Genomic DNA, 16,436 nt, shown 5'->3' on the forward strand with positions numbered 1-16,436 from the left:
ATGGTGTTTTAGAGGGACAATCACAGCGGGCACACTACAAAAAATACAATATTTTCATAGGGAGTTTTTGGGATTTAAGTTTATTTGGTTCGTAAAACATGTCACTTGGCAATGCCGATCCCTGGCACTTGAAAAACACAACAGTTGAGCAAGGAAGCACGAAGACCGCGGAGAAGAGCACCAGTTTTGAGGACAACTTCACCCCGCCCCCGCCCCCAGGAACAGAGAGCATCTCGGAAAGGGACGTGAAAATCGAGCCCCTGCCGGATTCCAGCGACTATCTAAAGTTACTAGGTGGGTTTTAGGTCCTGTAAAGCACATATCACCATTAAATAACCATCTCTCTTAGAACGGAAGCTGGCCCGGGTGCAAAAGGGAAACAAGCTGCTGGACAACCTGCGCGACAAGCGGCAGGATTGCATGCGGGGATTACTCTCCTCGGAGGGAGTGCCCATTTCCATATTCGAGCAGTTCCTCGAGCTAGACGCCCCCATCGAGAGTGGTCGCCTCCACCGACACCTGCTGCCCGTTCAGGCGGTAAACGTCGGCGAAACCTTCCACATATTGGAGCACGACGCACTGCAGCAGTCGGCGGAGGAAGCAGCAGCAGAGGAGAAAGAGGAGGGGGATCAGCCTCCGGCTGAGCACTAAACAAATCACAATGGACTCCCTTTTCGGCAAGGTCTTCATGTTCCTCACGGATCTCGCCTGGAAATCTCGTCTCACCATTCCCATCATGGTCACGACTGCATTTCTCGTCATGGACATCCGCCTGCAGATCGAGATCAACATACAGTCCGGGCAATTTGTGAGTTTTGCAACAATACTTGGGTGAACTGAATTCCTTGGAACTTGAACTTTGAAACCTGTTTGTGGCGAATGTTTACTCAATTCTCAGAACATGTGTTCATTACAAAAAAAAATTAGTTTATTAAATTACTCATTGAAAACTGCTATTTTGATGATAAACGATGGTCATTTAGGCAGCTAGTAATCAAGATACAAAAAGTTTTAAAGGTTAAAGTATTCAAGAGCCTCATCCTGTTTTTCCAAACCTATTCTAAATAAAACCTTCCATTATCCAGAACGCCAGCGATCTGGAGGATGCTGATGATGGCTTCGACGACCACTTTGGTGCCCACGATCACGGATCGGACGACGAGAGCGGCAGTGACAGCTATACGGATGAGGAGTACAACAGCGAGTACACCAACGACGATGGTAACAACAGCGAAACGTCCCACTACAGCCTGGAAATGTACGATCCTTGGGGGTCAGAGGACGAAGTCGACGCCAACTACTCGCGGGAAATGCAGTTTTAAGACACAATCTAAATTTTAGGCCTAAGCGGAAGTAACTAGCTTTATTTTATGTACATATACTCAGTAATATCGAGCCTCTATTTATCCATCTCAAGTAGTCAGTCATAATTAAACAAACGTAGTTAAGTGCAATATCTTTATTGTCCGTTTACATGTAGAGCTTGATCAACTCATCGCTCACGGCCGAGGGCGTCAGTCTTCCAAGGTCGGTGAAGAGCAGAGTGATGTAGACAGGTGGCGTATAGTCGACCAGTGGATGCACCTTGCTCACATCGTTCAGATGCTTGCGGGAGTACTACAAAGAAGCCAGCTTTTAGAAGATTTCCTATTATTAATTCCATAAGAACTAACCTTGTATTCGTTCGGAAGATCGCGCTGATTGAGTGGATACAGACGACTGAATTTGAAGCTCTCCGCCAGGACGTAGAAGGGTTTCTTCATCTCGCGGGCGCACAAGCCCATGGTGTAGGTGCCTATGCGGTTGATGATCCCGCCGCTCTCCACCACCGCTTCGGCACCAACCATCACAAAGTCCACCGATTCCATCACATAGCCAGTGGCGGAGTCCAGGATCAGAGTACAGTCAATGCCAGCGGCATGCAGGTCCTTAACCATCTCTTCGCTAAAGATGGGAAGTATTTATAATTGGGTATTTCTGGGGAAATTGTAATGTAACCCACCCGGAGTTTCCTGTGCCGCCCTGCGTTACGTACACATGGAAGGACTTCTTGTTCTGCGAGGCCGTAATCAAGGCTTTGAGGACCACTCGGGACCTGGAGTGGGTCAATATCCGGCAGCCGTCGGTGATGAACCTCTGGGCCTGCTGGGCAATCACCTGGATAGAAGTTTGTATTGAGAAGATGGTTAACGTGCTTGGAATAGCTTTCTTTATTGAAGTGGATACCTGCCGGGAGTTAAGCAACTTGGTGAGAAAGATCTTGCCGCGGTTCAACATAATCTGGCGGCACTCCTCCATGTGCTTGTCGTCCAGACTGAGGGTGATGAACCGGCAGAAGAGCTCCCCGGCGGAAACAATGGCAGCAATGGACAAATCCGTGTTCCGCATGGCGGCCACCGCTTCCCTCATGGTTGTGTGGAGGATGTGAATGGTGCCAACTGGGGGATGGGTTATACAGGTTTAAAATGAACTACAAAGGCGAATTTTTAGCCAACATACACTGTTTCTTTTCCAGGATCATAAGCAGAGTCCTGATGGCGGCAATGCCGGAGGAAAGGTCCTTATCCTCCTCGAGGAGCTGCAGGAAGTACTTGACCACATCTGAGGGTGGAAACAGTTAATAAACCTTGGCCAAAACATTGTGCATTTATTTAACTCACCAAAATCCTGGCCATTTTCCGTAATTTGCGGCATTTTGATGAAATTGTGAGAATTGCCGCACGTTAAACGTCAACAAAATAAACAGCTGTTCGTCGAGGGCCTCTCTACACGTTGCAATTAATCGATTGCCGATTGGCAGTCCGCGTTATCGATTGCCAGATTGCCGGGGCTGAAACGTAAACAATCAAAAATTCTGTGGCTATGTTTTTTTTGTTAAAAAACATTTTCGGCCAACAATCGTAACAAAATCCACAGCATGTAAATTCTAGTAAAACGCCGGCAACGCAGTAAATGAAGAGTTCCAATTGAGTCAGCAGCAGCCAAGAGCGCGGGATTCGAGGCCTGAGCCTCCGGAACAGAGCCACACCATGTTCAAACTGGAGTCCTACATCACTCCCATTCTGCTGAGCTACGTGGCCAAGTACGTGAAGAATTTTCGCGACGAGGATGCCCAGGTGTCGCTGTGGGAGGGCGAGGTGGCCTTCCAGAACCTGGACCTGCGCCTGGAGGTACTCGAGGAGGAGCTCAATCTCCCCGTGGAGCTGGTTTCGGGCCACATTCACGAACTGAGCATACAGGTGCCCTGGACGAAGCTAATGTCCGAGCCGGTGAAGATCGTCATTAACACCATCGAGTTCGTGGCCAAGTTGCCGGATAGCGAGAGCAAGCAGCGCCGGGCCTCCTTTCAGCAGGAGCAGCGAAGGAATTCCAAGCGAGCCTCCGTGGAGCAGCCGGATCAGCAGCAGCAGCCCAAGAGCCCCGGAGCGGCCAGCTCCTCCAGCGTGGTCAACAAGATCATCAACAATATCAGCCTGCAGTGCCACAACATCATCTTGAAGTATGTGGAGGACGACATCGTGGTCTCCATGAATGTGCAGACCCTGAACTTCAGCTCTGCCGGCGAGAACTGGAAGCCCACCATGGTGGACATCCACCCGGTGTCCGTGGTCATGCGCAAGTTACTTCAGGTCTCCGATCTGACCATCTGCCTGGACAAGCGGAACACGGCTGGCAGGATTGAAGTGTGTCAGGAGCCGGTGCTCTACCGCTGCACTCTGGAGTGTCGGGTGCTCCGAAAGTACAACGCCAATACTGTGAGCACTTCGAGCACCACACGCATAGGAGTCTTCACCAAGGCCCTGGACATCAATGTGTCATCTCTGCAATTCCCCATGGTAATGAGACTGGTGAAAATGCTGATTGAACTAAAGCCAGCCGCGAGCGAGGAGGATCGCCAGAATCTGGAGGAGGGGGAGGCAGTAGCCGAGGGCAACGAGGCGCAGGACGGCGCGGAACCCACTGGTCAAAGCGTGTTTTGGTGGGCGTGGAACCTGTTGCCCAGCTTCGATCCCCAGGCTCCCTCCTCCTCCTGTGATGCTCCTGTCGGTCACGCCTTCGATTTGGGCATATACGCCGAGGAGCTGAATTTCCAGTTCAAAAACTCTGAGTACTTCACCGACCAGAGCATGGGTGGCATCAAGCGGATACGCTATACCCCCATCCTGCGGATCAGTCTAGGCGGACTCTATTACGAACGGACGCTGCTAAAGGAGTGCGATTGGGCCAACGTGAAAGCGGGCCTTTCCAGCATGTGCATGGAGCCATTGGGCGCTTACCGCAGCGAAGATCCCGTAGACCGCAATCTGGTAAATACCCAGGAAGTAAGTATATCAAAATAATTTATTGTGCTCACTACTTAATATCCACTTTCCACAGTTCCAGGAAGAGCGCTCCTTCATCGACAAGAGTCTGTTTGACGAGAACTACATGTTTGCGGATCGCTCCTGGTGCAGCTACAACTACGAGGACTACGTGGCCAGGAACACGGATGAGTATATGCTGTACCGCAGTCCTGTACTGGCCTTCGATATTATCGAGCACCGGGTGCCTAGGCCAACCAGCCATCCGGTGGCGGAGAGCCAGCTGAGAGACCTGGGACTTCGCATCCAGTATCGCCTCCTGTCCGCCGGAATCACCTTCCACTTTTCACAGTCATTTGCGCAGGTTAAAAATGTAATTAGCGATTTAATTCGTCCTTACGATTACCCGGGATATCATTCAGAATCGGTAAAAGCTGAGGATCGCAGTGCGCCCGAGCCGGAGAACAGGAATGCCGATATGACCATACCGGATTTGGAGTATCTGATGGGACTCGTGCCCACGTGCAACTACAAAATTGAGTTGCGGAATATAGTGCTCCAGTTGTATCCCCGCCAGCAGCAAGAAGAATATTCTGCAATCAATCAACACCAGCTGACAACCACAGTCAAGCAATCCCTCTTGCCATATCTGCAGCTGAAGATCTCTCTAGTCGAGGGCACAATGTGTGGTCCAGTAAACCCCCTTCGCCTGGTCCAACTGATCACTCATCTGCAGGATAAACCTCGGGAGGTGGTCAATGCCTGCTACAACTGCTATAACTTCAACATAAAGAACTTGGCGCTGATGATTCTTAACACAACCCCGGATAATGGCCGGGCCAAGCTTTTGAACATTCCACGGATGCAGGTAAACTGGAACCGCCTGCTGGCACCTCAACTCTGGCGTCAGAATGAAGCGGCTCTAGAGACGTCCGAAATCAAGTCGGAGATCATAACATTAGAGTTCTCCAAGCGTGAGGTGATCATCGCCAAGCGTTTACTACCGCTGATCTCGAGTTTTAATGGTCCGGATCTCTGCGATCTGGCCCACATTGTAGCCCATGCCCACGCCCATTCGGATGTAATCAAACTGCAAAGCGTGGGCACCAAACTGGGGCTGAGTTACCACAAGTACCACACCCATTTGGCTGCCGTGGGCTCACTCCAAGGTATTCACACCGATGCCGTCCACACCAAGATGAATGTACGAAATGTAGTGCTGTCTACATCGAAGAACGCGAACAATAAGTGGTTGGAGGTGCAGCTTCAATTCCCCCTGGAGGAGGCCAATGCGAAGCTGGAAAAGATGCCCGGCACAGTAATGTGCCTTTGGCTGGAACCATTTCGCATCACCACGGACATCTATCTGCTGCAGTTTCTAAACTTTTCGGATCTTAGTGGAAAGAAAAAACCAAAAGAGAAGGGTATGTGGTACATCTAGCTATCAGGTTTTGCGGTATTATAAAACTATCTTGTTTACAGAATTAGAAACGGAATCGGAGTCGGAGCCACCTCTTACCCAATCTGTTTCGAATTATTCCACTATTTCCGCCTCTGCGATGGCCTTAAATGATTATCAACCACGACGAATCAGCAGAAACAATAGTCGAAAGATCTCGGTTCCCGAGGAGACAGTGCATCTGAGCTCAGAACGGGATGAGAGACACACCCAGGTAGAGCCTGTAAACATACCCGTGTCCAGTAAGCCTCAGCCAAGTAGTTTCGACGCCTCGGACCTCGTGAAACGGCTGACCAACATGGTGGTTCTGGTGGAGATTGCTCAGGCCAAGATTGATGTATGCGAGGTAATGACGCGGAAATCCCCTGCGGAGACGGATGTAGAGTATACATCCATTCGACTGCCCCACATGAAAGTAAAATCCGGCAACTGCGAGGCTATTCAGCGAGGAAACATCAGAGCAGTTATTCCGGTGGCCAACAACACGGAGCTTTTCAACTGGGTCTTTGACCTAAACGAGTTTAATGTGTGCTACCGCAAAGCTGATGTCACAGAGATGATTGTGGCTCCAGTTAGGACCACTATTACTTTGGCCCTATCTCACAAAATATCCGAAAAAGTCGACGCAAGAAAAGTCGGAGGAGCAAACGATCAGGAGAAGAAAGCAAAGTCTCCGGACTCGACTGAGCAAAATACTTACTCAATAAATGTGCATGTGGACATGTCGGCCATCAATATATTTGCTCAGAGGGTAAGAGAAATGGCTAGGGGAACTTTTATTATTTATTTATTTAATTCATCTACTTTCCAGGTGAAATTGTTACATGAGCACTACTTGATTCTTTCCAAGATGTACTGTTCGATGAACCCGGACGAACCTCCTTCTAAATGGCAGACAGCTAAATTAAAGCCCCGACTGGAAGTCTACACAGGCAGTGCACAAAACTATCCAGCGATAAAGGAGTTTCTGGAGCTAGATCCCAACTTCGAAGCACCCCAAGTGAAAAGTGGTAAGAAACAAATATTATTAATTATATAAATCTATTACAATGCACTTATTTCGCTTAGCTCCCAAAAACTCTATTGTGTTTTTCTGTCAATGGACTATTCCTCGAATCAGCTTTGAAATGGAAAACTCCAACGACTCGCAGCACAGTAAAATCGTCATGGTTCTGGAGGATTTACTATTGAATATTGATAAGCACAGTGACTTTACCAAGATCACCACCAAAATAGAAAACTTTGGCCTTAACTACTACGAGGAGAAGCATCAAGAATGGGAAAAGATTGAAGACTTTCACATAAAAATGTTGGGCGATAGCACAAATCTACCCTTAATCAGTGTGGTGATAACCACTGTCAGTCTTCAGGATCTGTATGCAAAGATTGGGGCGAGAAATCCGCACAACAAACAGCACACCATCTCCGAGGTGCTGATCGAGGTGCAACCGATTGAAATGGTGTTGAGCTTGGACCAAATAACCGAGTTTATGGTTCCCATATGCGAGGTTCTGGAAATTTTGGGAAGTTCCGAATCCGCACAGCCCGTAAACACAGCCTGTGCACCAGTTACCAGCCAGATAACAACGGTTCAAGATCTGCCAATGGTGCACCTAAACAGCAAGGGAATCTATGTCTACCTTCCTCTATCTACAGGCAGAAAGAGTTGCAGTGTCTTACTGCTAAGAGTTAGTACTGCAATAGATTCTACTAATGTTTAGATGATTTATCATATTTATATTGCAGATAGAGGGCATTCAGCTAACACCGAGTCTAGAAAATCCCCTAGTGCGTCAGCTTGTGCGTCCGGATGTCTACCAAAAAGCAGCGGAGCTCAACATGCTTAGTACCCCGGGCGCCCTGGTAGAGGATCGTCAGTATGAGCTTAGTGTTAGGAAGGTATCCCTGTCCACCGGTAACTGGAATCAAACCCAGAAGTATCGCATTGAGAAGAGCTTGGCGAGCAAGCATGACAATCCCGCCTTTGAGTGGAACAACCAAAGTCAATCCACTGAACTTGATCACATGCAGATATTCAAAGACTTTGACTTCATTATGATCTATGCACCGGCAATAAGTTACGATCGATTTCTGGTCTGCGGGCAAAGTGTGGAGTACAATTGCGTCACCGATTTTGTGGCTTCCTTGAACACACACCAAATCAGCTTGATTAGCTGCATCATTGTGCGCCTACAGCGACTAAGCTGCATAATCGATCAGGTCTGTGTGAGGAATGCAGAGTTGCCAAAAGTCACATCGCACAAAATACTGGGAGAAGTATCCAAATACAGCAGCGTGGACAATTCGATGTACTTTCCCCATGATCCCAATGCTCTCAAAACATGTCAGGAAAATCTGAGTAGGAAACCATCTAAAAAGCAGCTGACTGAAAAATTACGAAAAACGAGTGCAAACTCGAGTTATGCGGACGCAAGAGGCAGTAGTGACTTCTTTTACGGATCCTGCCAAAGTGACTCCGGAATCCACCTGGGCAGTCGTATGAAAGGAAACCCCAGATCGCTTGGGTCGGAGGAGATTTATCGCAGTGGACGTCAACCGAGTGTCTCGAGTTATCCCCGAAGCGTATCCTTTGTGGCCGGCACATTCGTACTAAAAATCTACGATGTCCTGGAATTGGAGGAGCTGGAAAGGCCCGTTATGAAACCACTCTTTCTCATTACCGTATCCCAGCCCAGCTTCATGTCCACTCACAATCTCAAGGCAACCATAACACAAGCCTCAGTTTTCAATATAAACATAAGCGTTGCGACTGTTGAGGCTGAAGATGGAGAACATTTGGAACAGTTTAACGAATCTGTATTTGATACATTACCTGGCCAACTTGGAAGCTCTGGGATACCACCTCCCCTGCTCACGATTAAGACCCAGTATGACCGCCTCCAGCAGAAGGAAGTCGATGTGGAGCTAAGGAAACCCATCCTGTTGAGAATATGTGAGAGCAGCATCAAGCAATTGGCCACTGATGTGATCCGTATCTACACGGTGCTCCACGAGACTCCCTGCTTCGCGGTTCGTACCCAGCGACCAGTGCCCGAAGGATCTCAACTGCGCCAGATGAAGACGAATTGCTACAACGCGGATCGGTTGCACTTATCCTGCGATCGGATAACTGTCAAGTTCTACGATGAGGAAAGGACCTACAAGTGCAGCTTTGTTTGGCTCGATCTTAGCACCCGCATTAAGTTCAGTACTCGTCCTCAAAAGGCCGTTATAAGGTCCAATCTTGGATCCTTCTATGTGCAGTCTGGAGGGAAGATGCTGCTTCATCCCTTGCTCATGCGTTTGTCGGTGGACTTGGTCAGTGAGCCGTGGTGTGATGATCTGCTGATTAATGCCACGCTAAAGCTGAATTACCTGCACGTTGACGCGGGGGTTCTGAGCATTCTGCAGCTGCAAAAGGCGAGGGATGGAATGAATCGGGTACGTGAACACGCTGACCAGGAGTGGCAGCAGTTTATCCACCGTCGTCCCGTGTTAGGCACTCCGGAAAATGTCTCTCCGTGTGACCTGATTAAATGTACCCCCTCGCACGAATCGATAGAGCGGCTGAAACGTCCCTTGAAATCAAATGCGGAATTTTACCAGGATGATCTTAGGTAGGAGATTTAAAAGAAACTTGGTTTTAATATTTTACTGATCTGTTTTTTTAAAATTATTTTAGAGCGGGCGCCTTTCAGTTCGTGTATCTGAACTCCGAGTCCGTACTGCCCATGCCCTACCAGGTGCAGATCATCAAGAAAAACTATGGCATCATCTGCTGGCGGTATCCGCAGCCACGCCAGATGACGAGCATACACATATATCCGGTGCCAATGCCAGTAAGTAGTCTAAAACAAAGTGGACTTAAATGAATTAACTAACTACTACATACATATAAAAAAGGTTAGCAGGCCCATACATATCAGGTGTCGCATGGAGTACTTTAGTGAAAATCACGAAACATTCCTGCATTACTGCGACTTTATGCTCTCGGAGACCTCCACCAAACAACTAATGCCCCCAGATCGTCCGATTTGTGCCACTATTTGGAGGGTGGTTATATTGCAATCGTTGATCTCTGTGGATGGAACATGCTTCGAGGGAAGTGAGGATGAAGATCTATCGGTGGGTCTTCCATAAATCTATAATTATTAAATAACAACTAATTATTAACTACCGTTTTAGATTGAGTACCTCCAGTCTGACTTTAAAGTGGACGAGAATAACGATTTCATATTGCATCCCAAAGTTCTAGTGGGCTGCATGCGAATCGATACCGTCTTCAAGGCGGAAAAAGTGCCCAAGCTGCAGTTGTTGCTCTGCTGCCAGGATATCGAGTTGAACTTCCTGAACCAGCCGGATAACTCCGGAGAGCTCCCACATCAGCTAAATAAGTACAACCTTAAGCAGACCACCAATATCAGCCAGACATTTCTTACTGTGCATGTGGAGGACCTACAGATGCACTCGACCATATATTCAAGGAAAGATTTTAGTCTGCAGACTGAGTTGCGCACTCGAGTAAAGTGCTTAGATTATGGATTTCTAAACATGCTGGATGTTCTAGAGCCCATGAAATTCACAAGCTATGTAAGACTAACCGACTGTCCCCGCCCTCTGGTGCAAGCTAATTTCTTGGTGGATAAGCTAAGGCTCAACTGCGGACCCTATCTGATCCATACTTTACTGAGTTCCAAGTACCACTGGCAGGAGGTGCTGCAGCAGAAAGAGCTGCGACACGCCTTAATGCCCAAATGCGTTATAGTTAACCGCATACAGGCACCCATTAGCTTTGGACAAACCGGCACAGTGGAGAAAATCCCGGTGGCTTCTGGCGAAATGCAGCTCTATCACTTCCGAAGCTGCATCCATGCACAGGAACTTACTTTCTTCATAACAAATCCCGAAACCCGTCTGGTGGAGACCAGTGATTCCGTACACATAGCACTAAAGTTCGAGGACGAGCATAAGATTCATCATTTGCGAGTGGGAGAATACTGTATAACCCTCAAGTTGGGAAAACTTTCCGCCACTCAGATATATATTTTGGTTAAGGGGCAAATCGAGTTGATTAGCATGGTGCCATTTAATTTGATCACAGAGTTTAGAGAGGAGGCCATGAGCTACGAAGAAAACAACCCACCGGAGCATTTAATACTGTCCAAAGAAAGATCATCGTACTACCAGAATGTGAAGCGCAATGCAGACATCAACATGCGGTAAGTGGTATATACCTATAAATTGATCTTCAAATCCTATTTATGATTCTATAGGCTTAAGTTGACCGCTGGACTTGGAAGGGGTCGCACTGGCGATATCCCACTGAAGACCAACAATAACTTGCCTTGGCTGGTGAAGGTGCCTACGCAATCTGCCCAGCAGTTCATCAGCATTTGGGTGCGCATCTTGCGCGAGGACATTGTGATGGAGAAGCCGGCTGAGGACTTTCAACCCCAGAAGATACTGGTCTGCATTTGGCCGATCTTTGAGATATGCAACATGCTCAGCTGCGAGGTCCAGGCGACTGAAAGTATCAGCGGAGAGAGCTCCATTCTTGATGCCAAGGGAGGTAGATGGGCCCTAAACACTGCCACCACCCATGCTACAGAGCACAACGTTGCATTCACTTTCTCGTAAGATCATAAACTAGTTTTGATCCATTCAATTTAAAATGCAAATCTAATTTCAGGGGTGTCTTACGAGGTTCCTCCAAAGATGAATATTCGCTCATGTTGAGGACAATGGACTGGCACAAGTTCTTTTATTACGATCCTAACATTTGGACCATTGAAAATGCGCTGCATAAGCTGGGCAAGTCAGCGAAGCCCAAGTGGCCACTGAATGATCCGGAAGAATTGCGCGTTAGTCGCGTATTGGATTTTAAAAATTCATTTGATGTAAGGTACCGGACAAACGCGACGAGGGAGTTTTCGTGCTCTCAGGGATTGGAGGTGTCTGCCTGGGGAATGTTTATCAATGGAACCGGCTTGGACGTGAGCATTTTTATGATCAACCAGCAGGCACGCATCGAACTCAAGGCAAACAGTTTGGAAATGATGCCAAAGCTGATGAGTGCTTTCACAATTGACGTGCCCTGCGATAGTGGATGGATCGCCTCAACTCCGATTTGCTTGGAGGATTTTACGCAAAAAACGGTCAACAACGCCGGGCGATCGATGTATTTGCGGTTCAATTCATTTGTGGATATAGTTATAGTAGAGCGGGACGAGGTGATGCGTCTGATACTGGAATATAAGAAGGAAGACGACGGTCGCCGAGTCTTCAAACTGCGATCAAAGTTCGTGTTGACCAACTTTACAGATGTGGTTCTGAATGTCCTACCTCTAGCCATGGATCACAAGGAGACATCCACGCGAGATGAAGTGGAAGCATATTCAAGTGCCAAAAGCGCGCGTAGTCTTATTTCTGCGGATTCCAACAAGAACTGGTAAGGACCTATAATCATATTCGGATTAGGTTGTTAACTTGCTCTTTTCTTGTAGCATTGGTAATGCAATGGACGTTTTCTACGATCTCAACGCCCACAAGGCTAAGCACAACTGTGATACAGCATTCGTTTATTTTGTGTGCTTCAGTGTCGGTGGTAATCGGGAGATCTCTATACCCATTCCCTTGGCCATACCCTTCACCAGACGCTGCTTCAGTTTGCAGGCGGGCCACGAGTCCATTCCATTGATGATCACCCTGATAGAAAAGGACAATGTTCATTATTTGGGCGTATTCCGGGACACGTCACCTGCTATTGTCATAAGCAACAATACGAATGTCAAGTTTATTGTGGCCCAAACGAGTGCTTCGGAAAACAGCAATGTGAGCTGCACGAATTCAGAGTTCGTGGGCAGGCACTTTGAGTGGAATCAGTTGGTCTTGCCTCAAAGCAAATGCTATTATACCCCACCGCAGATGTACGCCAACTTTCCGGATGTGGAATTCACAATGTGCAATTTATCCTTGGCTGTTTATAAAGGTGGGCAATTATTGAAGCTTTCTTGTGAGATTTTGTTAAGGTATATTTTTTTTTTAAGATAAGCCCTGTGCCAAAAACAAGATCGCCTGGTCAAAGCCCGTTCGGACTGACAAGTCATGGCAGAAATTCCTGCATGTTCCCCACCACGGTGATGTGAAGGTGGTTGTCTGTGACAAACATCGAGCTATTCGCCTCAACATCTACTATATAGCTCAGCAGCTGGAGTTTTCGGTAAAGGACTTGCGATCCCGCTTAACAAAGCCTGAGAATGCTATGATGCCATTACAAGAGCAGGGACTTTCAGAATCTGATGAGAACTTCGGGCAAGATAAGGACTCCTTTAAAGATCCTTTGCCGGATATGGTGGCGTGTGCCCACTTCAGCGAGGAGTGCGAAACCAAAAGGCAGACGAGAATCAAAATCTTCATCAAGAGTTTTGTGTTCAGCCTACAGACGGACAACCGAGAAAGTGATTATTTGAAGACGGAGGTGTGCAATATCTATGCCGATGACTCTATGCTAATCTACGACGACGACGACGATCAGCGGGAACTGAACTTGCAATTGCCAAACCTTCAGGTGGATAACCAGTTGTACTCGAGTGGGAAATACGATTTTCCGGTGCTGCTCTGTGCAGAGAAACTGTATAGACGTAACTGCAGTTTGCCGCAGGTGTTCGACTTGGACTGTGTATACAAGCAGCAGGCACAGCGCTCTCCCGTCTCGCTATTCACATTTGTGTTCTACCAAGATGAAATGCAGCTGCAGAATGTTCGATGCCAGATACCCGCCTTCCGGGTGTATATCGAAGATGCCTATCTGAATCAGCTGCTGGAAGCACTGGTAGAGTGTGAACCGTCCCATTGTGTATATAGTCCGCCCGTGGAACAAGATAAAATCCTTCTGCCTGCCGGAACGACCCTTCTGCCCGACCAAGTTGTGGCCCAGTCCCTGTACATATCGGAACCCTTGCGTCTTAATAGTTTTACGGTGGAGCCCCTGAGTCTACTGCTATCCGTCCATACATCCTCGAGGCTCTACATAGCTTTAGATCACTCTCCGCTCTCCTTTTCCCGCTACGAGCGGCAACAAATCCTTACTGTGCCCCTCCGCTTCGGACAATCTCTGGGACTCCATTATCTCAGTGGAGCTATTTTCGGAGCCGGCTGGGTCGTTGGTTCCCTGGAGATCTTAGGAAGCCCAAGTGGGCTGGCGCGCTCCTTTAGCACTGGTCTTCGGGACTTTGTCTCCATGCCCGTTCAGGGTCTCTTCCGCGGACCTTGGGGCTTCCTGGTGGGAGTGACCCAAGGTTCTGCCTCGCTGCTGCGCAATGTGACTGCGGGAACCGTCAATTCTGTGACCAAACTGGCTGGTTCAGTGGCCCGGAATCTGGACAGGCTGACGCTGGATGCAGAGCACATCGAACTTACCGAGGCCAGGCGCAGAGCTCGACCCCAGGGCTTCGCCGATGGACTGACCCAAGGTCTGACTGGATTGGGCATTAGTTTGCTCGGTGCTGTTGGCGGATTGGCCCATCACACCCTGGAGGCGACGAGTTCTGTTGGTGTCATCGCTGGCCTGACCAAGGGTATTGTGGGGGCCCTGACGAAACCCATAAGTGGAGCAGCTGAAATGCTAGCCCTCACGGGACAGGGCGTCCTGCATACGGTGGGCTTCAATGCCATGCCCCAGCAGGTGGAGCCCAGCTTCACGCGAAACGTCGCCCTGCATGGAAGTTCCCATCGCATTTGGAGTTATCTGCCCGAGGAGTTGAGTCACGATCAGATGCTGTTCTTCTGTGAAATCACCCTGCTGGTCGGCACGCAGCTGCGGCCAGCTTTACTGTTCCTAACCTCGTCAGTATTGGCCATCATGCAGTCGGACAGCGAGGACCTGGCCTTCGCTTCTCCCGTTTCCAAGGTGGACGTGGTGGCGGACCGCGAGGATCCCTCCAAACTGTACTTGAGCCTGAAATCAGAGATGAGGGATGATCTAGAGGGGGTAAGTAGTAAATCAGCAAGTATTAAATCAATCACATTAAAAACCTATACTTTTAGCAGCTCAACTATACCAATGAACGCATCATGAAGTTCCTGAACGCCTCGCGACTCCAAAGCATCGCCAACGATTCGCTAAACGATCTGCTCCAGCTGCATGAACTGGATGTCGACGACCGCATCCAGCGGCAATCGCAGTGCATCTTCTACATTAAGCCCAATATAGGGGAACACCTCATCCACTATCTAAAGGTCATTAGTCGGATACAACACTGAAGATACATATGCATCTGTGCGTACGTTTTCGGATTAGTCTAAAGTATTCCTAGAATCCTGTGTATTTTATGCCAAAAATCAAAAGACATTTTTTGTTACATTTTTGCAATAAAAATTAAAAATTACGAGACATTTTCGAGCTTTCACTATGAATAGTTAACTGGATTTTATAGCATACGTTTATGTTTATTGATACATTCTATTTTCTTTATTCAGTTTCATTTTGTGTTGTCCTATTCCGCAAAATCCCTTTTCAATTGCTTTTGGCTAAAGCCGCCCACAAGCCAATATTGGATCTTAAAACTTACAACTAGAACACTGAAGCATTTTAATCAGGGCCAGATAAATCCAGCTAAGGCAAAGCCTTTGGAATTGGAAGAAACTTGTAAAAATTAACCTGTCGCCCGCAAAACCGTCGAACCAAAGTGCTTCTTATTTTTCGAGTTAAATATAATTTGCCTGGCGGTTACTGCAGTGAAAGAAAACTAGCTTACTATTTATAATACACTGTTATGTTTTGCAGGATAAAATTAATATTAAATATTAAGAATCTAATTGCAATGATAACATATGTTAACATATGATAAATTAACATCTTAATATTATATTTGCAAGATATAGTGGTATATGAAAGATGCCTAAGTGAGATACAGTTTTGAAGCTAATTTTTTCGCGTGCTTTTGCTATCCTTCCTGTTTGGAAGCCGGGATTTGGCCTTGTATGTGCGCCAGTGCGCGACCCAAAGATTCAATTATGGGTGGTTGGTGGTCGGCTCACCGCATCCGCAAGTTTGCCCGTGCAGGTCGCTTATTGAGGCCCCCGGATCCCCGGATCCCCGTTGGCCTTCTTTATGTGTTTGACATGTCTCGGGGGGAAGGCTCCATCGCCATGCCCTAGCTGGTAGCCACACAGATTTGCACACCGTTTCCGTGGGCCAAATGTACGTACGTCTATTGTTTTATGTTTATAAAAGGTGGGCATTTAACGACTCTACTGTTCCTGGCCCTAAAGTTGAGCCCTTTGTGTCCGCTTCCGCCTTTTGTCTCAGCTCGCATATTTATGTAGGCAGACACACATTAGCATTATGTGTGCTCCTTGGTTTTTTGTGTTGGCCTGCGATTTGCCCTCAAATGTGGGCTGTGACTTCTTCTTCGGGAAGTGGTTTCCACGCCCACGGAAGCCGATGATCTCCGCTAATGAGCCCTGACCAATATAACCCATCTGGCTTTGATTGAGGCCCTGCTAACGACCTGCATTTAAAAGGCTTTCCCGCCAACTTTCGTAAAACACACATATCACGCATACGCACAGTGTGCAGTGGTGGCAACAAGGCCATCAACCGATGCATTATGGCGGCCTCTCCTTTCATTTTGTTGTGTTCCCGGCCTTGGCAGCAGGGGCACCGCAGAGGGGGT

The 16,436-nt window shown here is 47.9% G+C and overlaps 4 protein-coding genes across 6 annotated transcripts; 3 read left to right on the forward strand and 1 right to left on the reverse strand.

Annotated features, from left to right (window-relative positions):
* Positions 1-8: 8 nt before the first annotated feature.
* On the forward strand, positions 9-651 carry LOC108015484 (uncharacterized). The gene is made up of 2 exons (XM_017081916.4): positions 9-294; positions 350-651. Exons 1-2 carry the CDS (start codon positions 99-101, stop codon positions 649-651), a joined length of 498 nt encoding a protein of 165 aa, XP_016937405.4. The 5' UTR covers positions 9-98.
* On the forward strand, positions 559-1,454 carry LOC108015485 (uncharacterized). Its single transcript, XM_017081917.3, has 2 exons — positions 559-808; positions 1,086-1,454. The coding sequence occupies exons 1-2, from the start codon at positions 662-664 to the stop codon at positions 1,320-1,322; spliced, it is 384 nt and encodes a 127-aa protein (XP_016937406.1). The 5' UTR covers positions 559-661; the 3' UTR covers positions 1,323-1,454.
* Positions 1,445-2,817, reverse strand: eIF2Balpha (eukaryotic translation initiation factor 2B subunit alpha). The gene is made up of 6 exons (XM_017081915.4): positions 2,661-2,817; positions 2,500-2,601; positions 2,227-2,438; positions 2,003-2,157; positions 1,674-1,944; positions 1,445-1,617 (listed from the first exon to the last, which is right to left on the reverse strand). Exons 1-6 carry the CDS (start codon positions 2,692-2,694, stop codon positions 1,471-1,473), a joined length of 921 nt encoding a protein of 306 aa, XP_016937404.1. The 5' UTR covers positions 2,695-2,817; the 3' UTR covers positions 1,445-1,470.
* A 1-nt stretch (position 2,818) lies between these two features.
* Vps13B (vacuolar protein sorting 13B) lies at positions 2,819-15,143 on the forward strand. Of its 3 annotated transcripts, none has more exons than XM_065866818.2 (14): positions 2,837-4,322; positions 4,378-5,725; positions 5,784-6,511; positions 6,572-6,770; positions 6,829-7,448; positions 7,507-9,377; positions 9,443-9,599; positions 9,664-9,885; positions 9,946-10,979; positions 11,034-11,393; positions 11,450-12,208; positions 12,264-12,748; positions 12,807-14,749; positions 14,806-15,143. In XM_065866818.2, the coding sequence occupies exons 1-14, from the start codon at positions 3,030-3,032 to the stop codon at positions 15,019-15,021; spliced, it is 11,235 nt and encodes a 3,744-aa protein (XP_065722890.2). In that variant the 5' UTR covers positions 2,837-3,029; the 3' UTR covers positions 15,022-15,143. The 3 variants fall into 3 exon arrangements, with proteins under 3 accessions (XP_065722893.1, XP_065722890.2, XP_065722892.2); XM_065866820.2 differs by lacking the exon at positions 2,837-4,322 and having other exon boundaries at positions 4,533-4,665; positions 4,724-5,725; XM_065866821.2 differs by lacking the exons at positions 5,784-6,511; positions 6,572-6,770; positions 6,829-7,448; ... (7 more) ...; positions 12,807-14,749; positions 14,806-15,143 and having other exon boundaries at positions 2,819-4,322; positions 4,378-4,665; positions 4,724-4,866.
* The last annotated feature ends 1,293 nt before the right edge of the window (positions 15,144-16,436 follow it).

This window comes from Drosophila suzukii, chromosome 3, assembly GCF_043229965.1.
Source record: "Drosophila suzukii chromosome 3, CBGP_Dsuzu_IsoJpt1.0, whole genome shotgun sequence".
Lineage (NCBI taxonomy): Eukaryota > Metazoa > Arthropoda > Insecta > Diptera > Drosophilidae > Drosophila > Drosophila suzukii.